This window comes from Staurois parvus, unplaced genomic scaffold (assembly GCF_062004578.1).
Source record: "Staurois parvus isolate SC_StPar_1 unplaced genomic scaffold, SC_StPar_1.0 ptg000044l, whole genome shotgun sequence".
Taxonomy (NCBI): Eukaryota; Metazoa; Chordata; class Amphibia; order Anura; family Ranidae; genus Staurois; species Staurois parvus.
The window spans coordinates 1,522,536-1,536,322 of NW_028317840.1; the positions used below are offsets into that span (position 1 = coordinate 1,522,536).

A 13,787-nucleotide genomic window follows, 5' to 3' on the forward strand; every position below is an offset into this window, starting at 1 on the left:
GATGGCTGTCTCTTTGCTGGATGGGCTGTCTATTTGCTGAATGGGCTGTGTCTGTTGGATGGGCTGTTTCTTTGCTGGATGGGCTGTCTGCTGGACAGGCTTTTTCTTTGCTGGAGGAGCTGTCTCTTTGCTGGATGGGATGTCTCTTTGCTGCATGATTTGTCTCTTTCCTGGACAGGCTGTCTCTTTGCTGGACGGTGATGTCTCTTTGCTGGACTGGGCTGTCTCTTTGCCCAGTTGGGTCCTGCAAAGAGACATCCCAATCCAGCAAAGAGACAGCCCAGGCCAAGAAGGGACATTCCCATCCAGAAAAGAGACATCCCTGTTCAGCAAAGAGACATCCCATCTTTGCTATATATTTGCTGTGTTGTTAGAGGCGCTGTGCTGTGTTAGGGGCATTGTGTTATGTTAAAGGGTGCTGTGTATGTTCAGGGGTGCTGTATTGTGTTAAAGGTGCTGTGTTGCGTTGTGCTAGGGGTGCTGTGTTGTGTTAGAAGACACTGTGTTTTGTTAAGGTGTGCTGTGATGTAAAGGGGGGCAGTGATGTGATGGGAAAAGAGGACACTGTGGGACTTCTTTAAAGAGGGGACTGTGATGTAGAGGGGACAGTGTGAAAGGTACGCTAAAGATCATAATGTACTGGGAGACTGTGATGTGTTATATCAGTAACGAGATTCGGACCTCTGCTGGAAGGAAATTTTGCTGACCTGCGTAAATTTTAATTCAAGACTCTTGAGCTACGGCATCTTTGGTATTTCTTTGTTTCACTAGGCCTAACAGGGCTAAGGATAATATGACAGTTTGAACAATGAAGATGACCTCCGATGCTTATAATAGGAAATGTATTTGATAACTATAGAGCGAAAAGCTACCTTTTCTGCTTCTGCCATCTATAGGTACAAGCCAAAAGTGCCTAATGGTAAGTTCAGCCCTGGTATATCCAGAGAAGCTCATTGTTTACTTACACTTTGAGAATTTAAACTCTGTGTTGAATAAGGTAATATGTATCAGTATTCATCCCATGTTCTGAAAGTTTGGGTCAACACACACCTAACACTTTCATACACTCTGATATTGTTATTTAGGAAATTTGGTTACAATTAGTATACCAATTTATAAAGAACATTGTTACATTTGTAAAGATATTTAAATCCGAACTCTGGATGCATGTAAAAGACACACATTCATGCAGATCTTGGATTTATTAATACTCCATGAACTGTATTATTTTATTGTAAGCAGTATAACGTTTACAATTTAACCTGGGATCAGCCTCTTGTAATGACCCATACAGCAGAGCTCAACGTGAGAGAGGGGAAAGCAGCACAATGAGCCAATCACTTATGCTGCAGTGCTTGTGTGCTAATAAAATGCATACTGGTAGAAGAATCAAGCAGAATGATGAGATGAGCTCATCAGTCTGCTACTTCTCCTTTCACTGTCCAATCACAGGCTGGGGGAGGGACAGGACCGGGAAGTGTTGCTTAACTGAACTAGAAAAGTCAGGTCTCTGCGATAATAATGCTGTCTGGCTAAACTGTGTAAATCTCAGAACTGGATGAACAGACATTCAAATCCTGTGGCAGGTAAAACAACTCCCTTATGTGTCCATCTGTGTATTCAACTGTTTGCCTAGAGTTCAGCTTTAACAGATAAAGAACAGAAATATGAGAATAATATTTTGGTATAATACTTAAAGTGTTACTAAGCCCACAACAGTAAAATCAGTTTGTATATGCAGTAAAGCATGCTGGTTACACTAACTGCGGAACTTAAGGGATCAATCCTCTACATTGTTTAAAAATGCTGTTTGATCCTGACTTCTCTAATCCTCTCTTTCTTCCAGTGTCCCCTTCTTCTCTCCTGATAGGACATCTGGAGACACTCTGCACCAGGGGCGGACTGATCATTTAGAAACTCGGGCACTGCCCGAGGGCCCGGGGTCAGTAGGGGGCCCCATGAGATGCCCCTGGTACCTTTTTCATAGGCTTTTTTGAGTTTGGGCAAGGACACAGGGGCCCCATGATCCCCTATTGCCCGGGGCTCCATGAGTTGTCAGTCCGCCCCTGCTCTGCACATGCCCAGTTTAGTGTGTATTGCTAGAGAGGTTTTTTTTTTCTTGGGAGAGTACATGTGATCAGCACAGGGCCAATCAGCATTGTCTAGACAGAGGTCAGGGATTTTGCATCCTCCTAGAGCAGAAAGAAAACTCATCCTACAAGCTTTAACATGTGCTCTGCAGAACACTGATAAAAGCCACAAGACTTCTCTATTTAGCTGTTTATATTTACTAAGATAAATGCATTTGCATGTTCTGTGTACTGTGGGAGACCAGAGAGAGTGAATGCAGGGTCCTGGGTTTAGTAACACTTTACCAATGAATAGTAAAGCCTGACATAAAAATGCTGTAATATTCGGAACTCTGATATATATGCTTGACCTTGTCGCATGTTTGAAAGTATCTCTTCATGAAGTGGCATAAAGTAATTACACTTAGTAATGTCGAATCCACTTAGTGCTGGTCATTAAAAATGATTTTTCTCCAGTGCACTAACATTTCTCTGCATGTTAATGCTAAGCCTTCCCTAAAGATAGGCAGTTAATAAGAGTTAATATGAGTTATGTCACAGCCAAGCACTTGTGTACTTTCCATTTTAGAATTATGATTAACCTCTTACCTGCATGGACACTTGCCAAGGCCAGGTGTGAGGAGCAGCAGGTTCTCCATTGACTATTCTGGTGTTGATCTGGGGGGGAAATGTGGGCTGTCCACACTTGGATGGCCATTCTGCAAACAAAAGAAAAATAAAAGAAATTACATGAAAACAACTACAGTACATAAAGTAATATGTAACGAGGTATACGTCTAATACTGCATAGTAGATTGAAGTAAAGATTAAAGATGGCCTTTCTGGGACAACATTAGTCATAAATCACAACATGTTGGGGGTACAGGGCTATAAAGAGATAAAAATGTGTGAAACTTCAATTAGACTATCACCTAGAATACAGAAGAAATAGTTATATGAATTGATGTGTTGGACTTGTTATGTCTTCTTTTGACAACCATCATTATCTCAAGTAAAGACAGCAGGAATTGGTGGAAATTACCTAAGCCACCTCTGGCATCCTGAAATGACCTGCTGTTATAGTTTGTACCATATTATATACTGTCCAGTGAAATGTGCAAAAAAAGTCTTTATACTGGATGAAAATATCCTGGCAGTTCATCAATTGTAATCTCTTTTTGAACTATCTCTTTGTGATTTTGAACAATCGCTTGAAATCCCGTGCTCTGAACTCTCCTTTGGGTCCCACATCCAATCACTGTCCAAATCTTGCTGCCTGAACCTCTGTAACATCTCCAAAATATGCCCCTTATTAACCAACACCACACAGCTACTAATTAACTCCCTGACTATCTTTTACCTTGACCTTGGCATCTCTTTCTCCTATTCATCCACCTTACCAACCGTTCAATGTTTGCAACCCCTCTCTGCAAATCTTTCCATTGGCATCTGCTCACCCAAAAAGTAAAGAATCAAAATATCAACAGCTTATAAAGCCATCCACAACTCTGCCCCCAGCTATATCACCAACCTGGTCTCAAAATACCAACCAAATCATTCTCTTCCTTCCTTCCAAGACCTCCTGTTCTCTAGCTCCCTTGTAATATACTCCCATGCTCACCTCCAGGACTTCTTCAGAGCCTCTCCCATCCTCCCTACTCTTCCTTACCCCAACTATCTCCAACTCTTCAAAGATGCCTATCCTGTATCTATCGAATAAACTGTATTATTACATTCTCTATCAGCTCTATTTACTTTGTATCACTTGACCTTCCTTTTTAGATTGTAAGCTCTAACGAGCAGGATCGCTCTAGTATTGAATTGTATGGTACCTGTACTGTCTGCCTCCATTTTATAAAATACTGTGCAAACTGCTAATGTTACAATATATAAACCCTGTATAATAATACTACTTCACATCACAGTTTTGCAACGGTAAATAAATTAGTAGACATTACCAATTGGTATACTGTCCCAAGGATTGGGTGCCTCTGGTGCATCTGTGGGAGGTGCTTGCAGTGGATCGGTAGTCCAGTAACCTCGGAATCCTTTTCCTTCTGTAAAGAGGTCACTGAGGAATCTGATTGTGATGATATTGTTCTGACTAGTAATGGTGTTTGGGATTGTAATTCCACAGAAAGGACCTAAAAACACCAAAAAGCAAACATTCAAATATTTCTCTTTACTGAACATTTTCTGTCAGATGAGGCAATATGCTAGTTATTACTGAAATGAAATAAACTGGCAATCTTACTGAAATAGCTCAGTAAACGTTCATGACAGGACACATCCTGAGCCTGAATAAGAAAAGCCTATGGGTGGTTCAGTCAAAAAACATACGCATTAACTTGAAATCATTTTAATGTAGTGTTCAGTGTAAGTATGCCTCAAATATTACTTTGAGCTACTGTAAATCAATACATTTGAAAAGTGTAAGTCTGCTATATAAAATATTTTAGACATCAAAAAGAGTAAAGAAGTTAATTTTCAATGCCTGATACAGTTCAAAACAAAAGGTGCTACAACCAGGTCAGACGATTCTCAGGCTAAGACTTTAATATCACTGTGCCAGACCAGCAGTCTCTATCTGCTCATGTATAGACTTATTAACATAAATATGCCAGGTGATAAATAAATACAAAATCCCCCTACCTTAGATTACAAACATAATAAATTCCAATTAAAGTCCAAAATATAAAAATTATAAGAATATCCAATGTCCCTCTTATAAAATATGATTATGATTACGTCCAATGACAAAACGCGTCAAAGGGAAGTGGCGTCAGACGCACACGAGGAACCGGAAGTGGAGAGGCGACCATCTTGGATAGGGGAGAAAAGCTGATACAAGCAACTCGGACTCTCCTGGATGGCAGAAAGGTTTCAATATATTTTATATGCGGTTTAAAGATTTTTACAATGTAAGCAGTACTATTAAAATTTCAGATTTTAGTGTGTGGCAGTATTACACTATTTTTATTCCTTATATATGGGTATCTGGATGGTGTATACAGTGGAAATATATCTGAAGTGCTAGTGTGGATGGACCTATATGGTGCTATATGGTGGTATATGAAATCAGGATAAACCTTGTGGATCTCTGCAGGAAGACTTATTTCATCGTGTAGTTTTGGGATTTGTATTAAGGCGAAATTTATCTTGGACATTGGTAAGGGTACCCACTCCTTACTTTATTAGAAGTGTACACTGTGTTGTGTGATTTGGAGCACAGAAGAGTGATTCACATACACGGTTTTTCACTGCATATTATATATATATAGTTATATATATATATATATATATATATATTTTTTTTTTTTCCCTCTTTCTCTTCTTCATCTGGGTGAATATCACTAGAGTGACTTCACATGTTATTTTCATTAAGGATAATGCACTATATATGTTTTGTGTTTTTGCTTTTGAGGTAATCAAGTTTGTGCAAGCGGCTGAGAGTTTTACACTTGGACTGAATTTTGGATACACCTATTTATTTTATAGGAGGGACATTGGATATTCTTATAATTTTTATATTTTGGACTTTAATTGGAATTTATTATGTTTGTAATCTAAGGTAGGGGGATTTTGTATTTATTTATCACCTGGCATATTTATGTTAATATTTGTGCACCTCTAAGGGTAGAGGTGAAGTGTGCTTGAAAGAAATTGGGTAGTAGTAGTGATTTAATTTATCATGTATAGACTTCCAGAATACGAAATGTCAGCAACAAGGTAAAAGTGAAAAATTCTTCTTTATTATTTTCAAGAAGATATTTCATAGAGCAACCAACGCTAATGCGTTTAAGTCAAGAAAAGGCCTTACACATAGCCTGGTTACATAAAAACTGACACAACAAATATTTGGGTGCTTATCAGTCCAACAGTTCCCCCCACCCCAGTGATTAGCTAGAATAAACACACCTGTTAGACATCTCTACAGAGGTAGAGGTGGACTGTGAGTCGCCATAATTAAAACACAAAGCAAAAACTAACATCAATAACTGCCCACAAAAATAAGAATAAAAACATTTTAGTTAAGAGAACAGGGGAGGCAAATGTTGGTAAAATAACAAAGACAGCCACAGAAAAAAGAGTTCCCACCTGAAGTTTAACCCTCGGGGTACCCGCATCTATAGCTTAAGTATCCACCATACCACCCTCTGTAATAACCTATGATATCCATCATCTCTTGCAAGCGCATGAACTTTTTCAGTGCCACAAAAATGAAAAAGTGTAGTATCCCCCCATGTACATCTCTAATATGTCATGAGACATTCGACATCTGCTTTGCTTGTAAATGTACAGAGTTGCAAAAGTGTTCTCCAATGCAGGTTCTAAGACAACAAATCATGAATCCCACATACTGCACACCGGGATGCTAACAATTTGCCCTCTTTGAAGCTCAGTAAGCTCTGACATGACACTGTATTACTAGCAGTGAATCACAAAAGTGAGGCCTGTTAACTAGGTGTCTCATCACACAGTGCAAGCAAAATAATGTTACATCACTTGATGGAGAGTGTGATGAGGCTGAAGCATTATGGATGGAACTGCACATGGGGGTGCGTACTACAAAGGTAATCATTGGAGTTTTGTATAGGCCTCCCAGTGTTAATGAGGAGGTGGAGACTCAGCTCTTTGCACAGATTGAAAGAGCTGAAAAGGCTGGGACATTGATAATAATGGGGGATTTTTAACTACCCGGAAATTGACTGGAGTGATGGTACTGCAGGAACAGCTAAAGGGCAACATTTTTAAACCTACTACAGGACAATTTTATGGTACAGTTCATATATACAAATATATGTAAAAATATATGTTAAAATTACTTTTTTTATATGTTAAAAAATTTTTAAGAATATATTTAAAAAATATATATTTGTAAAAATATATATTTTTTATATATATATTCTTTAAATTTTTTTAATATAAAAAGTCATTTCCAAAAATGTAGATTTGTATTTTTACAGACATACAGTATATTTGAAATGTTTAAAAATATTTTTCATATATTTTGTGATAAAAACGCATTTCAACATGCAGTATATATATATATATATATATATATATATGTTGAAATATATTTTGAAATATATTGAATATAGCCAAAATTGTAGCATTTGCAATATATGTCAATATATTTGGGAAAAATACTTTTAAAATATATTTCAAATATATGTTTCTTCCATGTGGGTAAAACCATTCATTTATTGTATCCATCCCAGTGGAGCTTTTAACAAATCTTTATAATACTATTTGAGAATGAGTTTCCCATACCTATAATGATTACAAATATTTTACTATGAATTTGTAATTATCAGTTATTTTAGGTTGGAAAAAAGCGGAAGACAAACAATTCGTGCAGTGCTCACACAAAAACCCTTTGTGCAAAAATGAACATAAAAGAAATAAATGACATGTATAATAATAAGACCCTGTTCACCAAGTCACACCCTTATTTCCGCTATGGAATCATTCAAATTGGTAAGTCTTGAGTCACAGCAACTTTGAAAAAGGTTCCTGTACTATTTGTGTGTGATTTCATGTGCGGCTTGCATTGACATCTGCGTATGAAGTCACACAGATGTTGGCAAGACGCACATGAAGTTGCACTGATCAGCAGCTTTGAAATCACACTGAAGTAGCATGACTTCAAAGCTGCACCCAATGTGAACAGGGGATAAAACAAGACAATCACTCTATATTGCCAGCTGCATGTTGTATCTGAGCTGTGTTGCTACAAAGTTGCTAACGCAGTGTAAGATTGTGTGTGCCTAACGACAGGTTCAGTAGGATCAGGGAAAGGAAGAGGAACACTAATCAACTTAACACAAACAGGCTGTCCTCCAGCCACTGACAACCAGCCTGTATCTGGTAGTAAAATATTATGTTGACAGTGCACACTCTACAACAATGCTCCTGTGCTGGTGATTACACCACCTGCCTATAATAACATGTGTCGATGATACCGCCAGTCATTCTCAAGGAAAGCTGGTCAGGGGACACTGCTCTCGTTATATAAATTGTATTTCTATAGCTTCCTACCACTTCCTGTCTCTATATTAAGCCCTTGAGCCTTTTTCTCCTGAATGACAATGATTTCACGTAAAAGAGAAGCATGGGGTTTTGACAAAAAAAACCCCAAATAACATTATATTCACCTAGGTGGATGAAGCATCGATCTAGTGCTTCATCTGTCCTCTGTCAGCACAGAGCACTGAGCAATCAAAGACTGTTGATCACTCAGTTCTCCCCTTCCGCTCTGCGCAGAGAGTCATTACTGTCAGTCACAGGTTCTCTGCTCTGCCCCACCAGTGTTCATTGGATTCATTTGGAGATTTATTTTTATATATATATATATATATATATATATATATATATATATATACACATCATTTTAATTTTTTTTACAGTTTTTGTTCATCATGGGCAGCTGTGTCATAGCAGACCATAGCATATTAAAGCTCTAGAATTTCTTGGCTTTCGCCTCATGTTCTTTTGGTGGAGATTAAAAACACTCACCATATTTTATTGCCTTTTCTGAAACCTCTTCATACGCAGCTACATAATCATAGCACAATTTGGTGCTCACGTCTGGGTCTTCCAAGTCAAAATGAGAGAATTTAATGGTCACTCTTTTTCCTTGGGGAACCTGTAGGTGCCATAGACACAGCTGGTTGGGCTTATAAGCATAAGGCCAATTTGGAGATTTAAACACACCATTCTCTTCAGTGGAGCTCCCACCACAGGACTGGATGTCTGTAATAACAATATTTAAATATATGTATAATTTTCACATACTTGCAGAATTAAAAAGTTAGCAAAAGAATGCTGCACTGGGTTAGGTATTGATAGAAGCAAGTAAATATCTAGTTAAGTATCTTTGTTGGCTGAGTAAATTAATAAGGTTTCAAGACAGCTCAGGTCTGTTTTGCAGACAGAATAAGTAGCTATGAACTGTCTTGAATAGTGGCAATTTTATTCTATCTGGTCAACCAATACATTCATCATCACCATGTCTACTATTAGGACCACAATGGGCACACTTGTGCATGAAATGTAACGTTGGCTATATGTGTAATTATAAGCAAACAATCAAAGGTATATAAAATTGAACAATCATGTTGTTAAATGTACAGCCAACATCATAGAAAATAACAGATTTATAAATAGGAACAATACAATAATAAAGGGATTATTTATTACAGGTACTTATATAGGGCCATACATTTACGCAGCAACTTACATATATATTGTACATTCACAATGGTCACTGACCTAAAAGGAGTTTACAATCTAATCTCCCTATCTGACATTCATGCATATGAAGGCCAATTAACCTACCAGAATGTCTTTGGAATGTGGGAGGAAACCAGAGTACTTGGAGGAAACCCACAACATGCAAACCCCAGGCAGGTTGTGATTCGAACCAACAACCCCAGTGCTGCTAGGTAGAAGTGCTAACCACTTAGCCACTGTGCTGCCTCAGCTAAATTTTTAAAGTGTATTTAAAGCCAAAATATTTATTTGTAGTTTTAAATGGCATATGAAATCAGGTTATTTTTTCGAGTGTGCCCCATTTCTGTTTACTTCCTGTCCCAGAGACACAGCAGGGGTGAAGGTAAGAGGAGATCTCTCCAAAGCAAAGAGATATACCCTCTTTGACAGTTGTCACCAAAATAGGTTTACTTATTACTCACCTCCTGTCGCTTTGACACCTGAAAAATATTTGATTTATCATCACTTCCTGTACTGCAGACAATGGTCAACAGGACCAATATAGAAAGTAGGGTTGGCCATAGACAATCTGGCTCAGCAGGAACTGTCCAAGATTTGAACCGTGTATGGGCAGGCTGAATGTGCCAAGTTGATCGATTGATCAACTTGGGTAATACCAGCCTGCTGGATTTTACATGTGATTATCACTAGTGGCTGCTATAACAGCTAGTGATAATCACTGTCTTCTACAATGCCTCAGCAGGAGCAATTCCCCTGTCAACACTGACTGTGTGGATGGGGAACGCTGTGGTCGCAGGAAAGAAATTCGCTCTGTGTATGGCCGGCCTAAATCTCCACAATGGGGGCAGCAATATATACCAAATAGAAGTTCTAGCCCTTCAACATTTTATCCAGAACTGAAAAAGAAAGTGTTTGAATTTCTATACACTTTAACTATGCTATGAATTTATGATGCTATGAAAAAAATACAGGATTCAAACTTATCTGCCATAGATTTGTGATGCAATGATAAGTTGTATTATCAGGGACAAACATACAGTATGTATGCACATAGGTTATTATAGATGTCACTATGGGGATCTAATGTTTATGTGAAACTCTGAAAATTAAAGAGCTACAATGATAATAATAATATTAATAATACGTAGCATAACATTCTGGCACAGAGTTCCTATGTGAAATTTGATTATATAAACTGTAAAGTGATTGAGTTTTAGTAAGCACCTTCAATGGCATCTGGATAGACTGCTTCCCATTTGGCTTCAAATCCATGATCTGTTCTCACAGTGTCTGTAGAAAAATTCAGGAACAGTTTGTTGCTAGAAGTGATGATCAGAGGAGGCTTAAAATACCCACAGTAAGTCCCTGAAATGAAAATGCAGAGAATGCTGTAATAACAAAAAGACAGAGATCAAACATGAAAGGCATTCTACCCAACCTTGATATTTAAATCCTTGTAAACAATGGTGTCCTAAATTCTTATTGCAATTGCTGTTAAACTTTTATTGCACTTCAGCAGCTTGACTAGATCTCACCATCAAACTCTTGAATCTCCAAATTGCACTGAAAGTTTTTATTAAGCCATAAATATGGTGATGTACCAAAGAGGTAGGATGATTGACAGTAAAAGCAGTGTTTTATGTAACATTAAAGACAGTGAAGTGGATATGCACAAACATAAAAACTCACATAAAAAACTAAGATCTGATATACAGTTGCAAGAAAAAGTATGTGAACCCTTGGGATTACGTGGAGTTTTGCATGAATTGGGCATAAAATGTGCTCTGAATGTCATCTAAGTCACAACAATAGAAGAACACAGTCTGCTGAACATAATACTACACAAACATTAGATGTTGCCATGGTTTAATTGCACATAACATCTAAACATTCACAGTGCAGGGAGGAAAAAGTATGTGAGGCCCTAGCTTAATGACTTCTCCCAGAGCTAATTGGAGCCAGGAGTGAGCCAACCTTGACTCCAATCAGTGTGATGATATTGGATGTGTTGCTGACAGCTGTCCTGCCCTTAAAAAACAAACACCTGTTTTGGGTTTACTGGTTTCAAGAAGCACTGTCTGATGTGAACCATGCCTCGCAGAAAAGAGCTATCAGAAGACCTATGATCAAGAATTGCTGACTTGCATGAAGCTGGAAAGGGTTACAAAAATATCTCCAAAAGCCTTGATGTTCATGTGTCCACGGTAAGACAGACTGTCTACAAATGGAGAAAGTTTAGCACTGTTGCTACTCTCCCTAGGCGTGGTCGTCCTGTAAAAATGACTGCAAGAGCACAGCGCAGAATGCTGCATGAGGTAAAGAAGAATCCCAGAGTGTCAGCTAATGACCTACAGAAATCTCTGGCATATGCTAACATTTTTGTTGACACATCTACAATAAGGAAAACATTAAACAAGAATGGAGTACATGGGAGGACACCACGGAGGAAGCCATTGCTGTCCAAAAAGAATATTGCAGCACGTTTGAAGTTTGCAAAAGAGCACCTGGATGTTTCACAGCACTACTGGCAAAATATACTGTGGACAGATGAAACCAAGATTGAGTTGTTTGGGAAGAACACACAACACTATGTGTGGAGAAAAAAAGGCACAGCACACCAACATCAAAACCTCATCCCCACTGTAAAACATGGCGGAGGGAGCATCATGGTTTGGGGCTGCTTTGCTGCCTCAGGACCTGGATGGATTGTTGTCATTGATGGGAAAATAAATTCCAGAGTTTATCAAGACATTTTGCAGGAAAACGTACAACCATCTGTCCGCCAACTGAAGCTCCGCAGAGGATGGGTGATGCAACAGGACAATGACCCAAAGCATACAAGTAATTCAACAAAACAATGGCTGCAACAGCACAGAATACGCCTTCTGGAGTGGCCCAGTCAGAGTCCTGACCTCAACCCGATTGAAATGCTGTGGCATGACCTTAAGAGAGCGATTCACAATAGACATCCCAAGAATATTGCTACACTGAAACAGTTTTGTGAAGAGGAGTGGTCCAAAATTACTCCAGATCGTTGTGCAGGTCTGATCTGCAACTACAGGAAACGTTTGGTTGAGGTTATTGCTGCCGAAGGAGGGTCAACCAGTTATTAAGTCCAAAGGTTCACATACTTTTTCCTCCCTGCACTGTGAATGTTTACATGTTATGTGCAATTAAACCATGGCAACATCTAATGTTTGTGTAGTATTATGTTCAGCAGACTGTGTTCTTCTATTGTTGTGACTTAGATAACGTTTAGAGCACATTTTATGCCCAATTCATGCAAAACTCCACGTAATCCCAAGGGGTTCACATACTTTTTCTTGCAACTGTAGTAGATTAATAACGTGGGTGAGTGACCGTACCCTTATAGCACTACATGCCTTGAAAATTAAGGCTTGAGAACAGTTTGTTGGAACTTTAAAGGTGCTCAATATGAACAATTATAGACTTGAAAATGATAAAATTCACAGTTTATTCAATCATAGTTGAAAAGTATTCAATGTTAAAATCATATACACTCATAGCATGATCTCATGTGTTCTTAACATCACAGCAGCATAAAGATGTATATTCCCGACACGTTTCACCCACATAAGGCTTCTTCAGGGGAATAAAACTGATGACTGCTGATATTCCGATAGTTAGACATAAATTTGGCTGAAGAGATAAATAAGTCTCATAATGGTGTCAAACCTCAGGCTTCCATGTGATCACAGAGGGTATGAAAAGACTAGAAAGGTCTAGACATCAAAGACACCATAGCCAGCTTTATACAGTCCTTAGACTGGACAACTATGATTGAATAAACTGTGAATTATATAATTTTCAAGTCTATAGTCCAGAAAAACATAACCCATCACTCAGGGCATAGATGCATAGTACCACATCCCAAAGAGAACTCAGATTGCAAATATGGAGATATCTTCAGAAATCGGGTCTTTTGAGGCACTGTGTTAAAGAAAAAAACAAAAATAAGCTAAAAAATATTTGTATTTATTAACATCCATTAAAACAATGGACCAACAATTTGGCCATTTAGTATGCAAAATAATACACAATACATTTACTGAAAACCAACAGATCACATAGTATATTTGGACGAAACAATATCCCACTGTAAACACTGACGCATTTTGCAATCCACATCTGCTTCTTCAAAGGCTTTGCGGGAATCATCTACAGAAACATATACATAACTTCATAGTGACATGTATATAAATTTATACACAACAATAATATAACCATTAACACAAATATATTCCCCCTGTGGGGGGGAGGTGGATATATGGGAGTATGATGTGGCATTTATCTTTGGCGGCAGACATCGGTGCTTATGACTGTTTTTGAACTAATAACAACTTTGTGATCTAACTGAATATTGTGGTAAGAGTTTTAACAATAACATTCTTATAATGTGTGTTAATGGTTATATTATTGCTGTGTATAAATGTATATACCTGTTATTATAAAGTTATGTAT

The 13,787-nt window shown here is 38.1% G+C and overlaps 1 protein-coding gene across 1 annotated transcript in view; it reads right to left on the reverse strand.

Annotated features, from left to right (window-relative positions):
- LOC149470451 (ovochymase-2-like) overlaps positions 1 to 13,787 on the reverse strand; it is a 120,914-nt gene that overhangs the window by 51,187 nt on the left and 55,940 nt on the right. Inside the window, exons 9-12 of the mRNA XM_089663746.1 lie at positions 10,530 to 10,670; positions 8,589 to 8,825; positions 4,028 to 4,213; positions 2,679 to 2,788 (exon numbers count right to left, since the gene is read on the reverse strand). Coding sequence (XP_089519872.1) covers positions 2,679 to 2,788; positions 4,028 to 4,213; positions 8,589 to 8,825; positions 10,530 to 10,670 — 674 coding nt within the window. The remainder of the gene's footprint in view (positions 1 to 2,678; positions 2,789 to 4,027; positions 4,214 to 8,588; positions 8,826 to 10,529; positions 10,671 to 13,787) is intronic.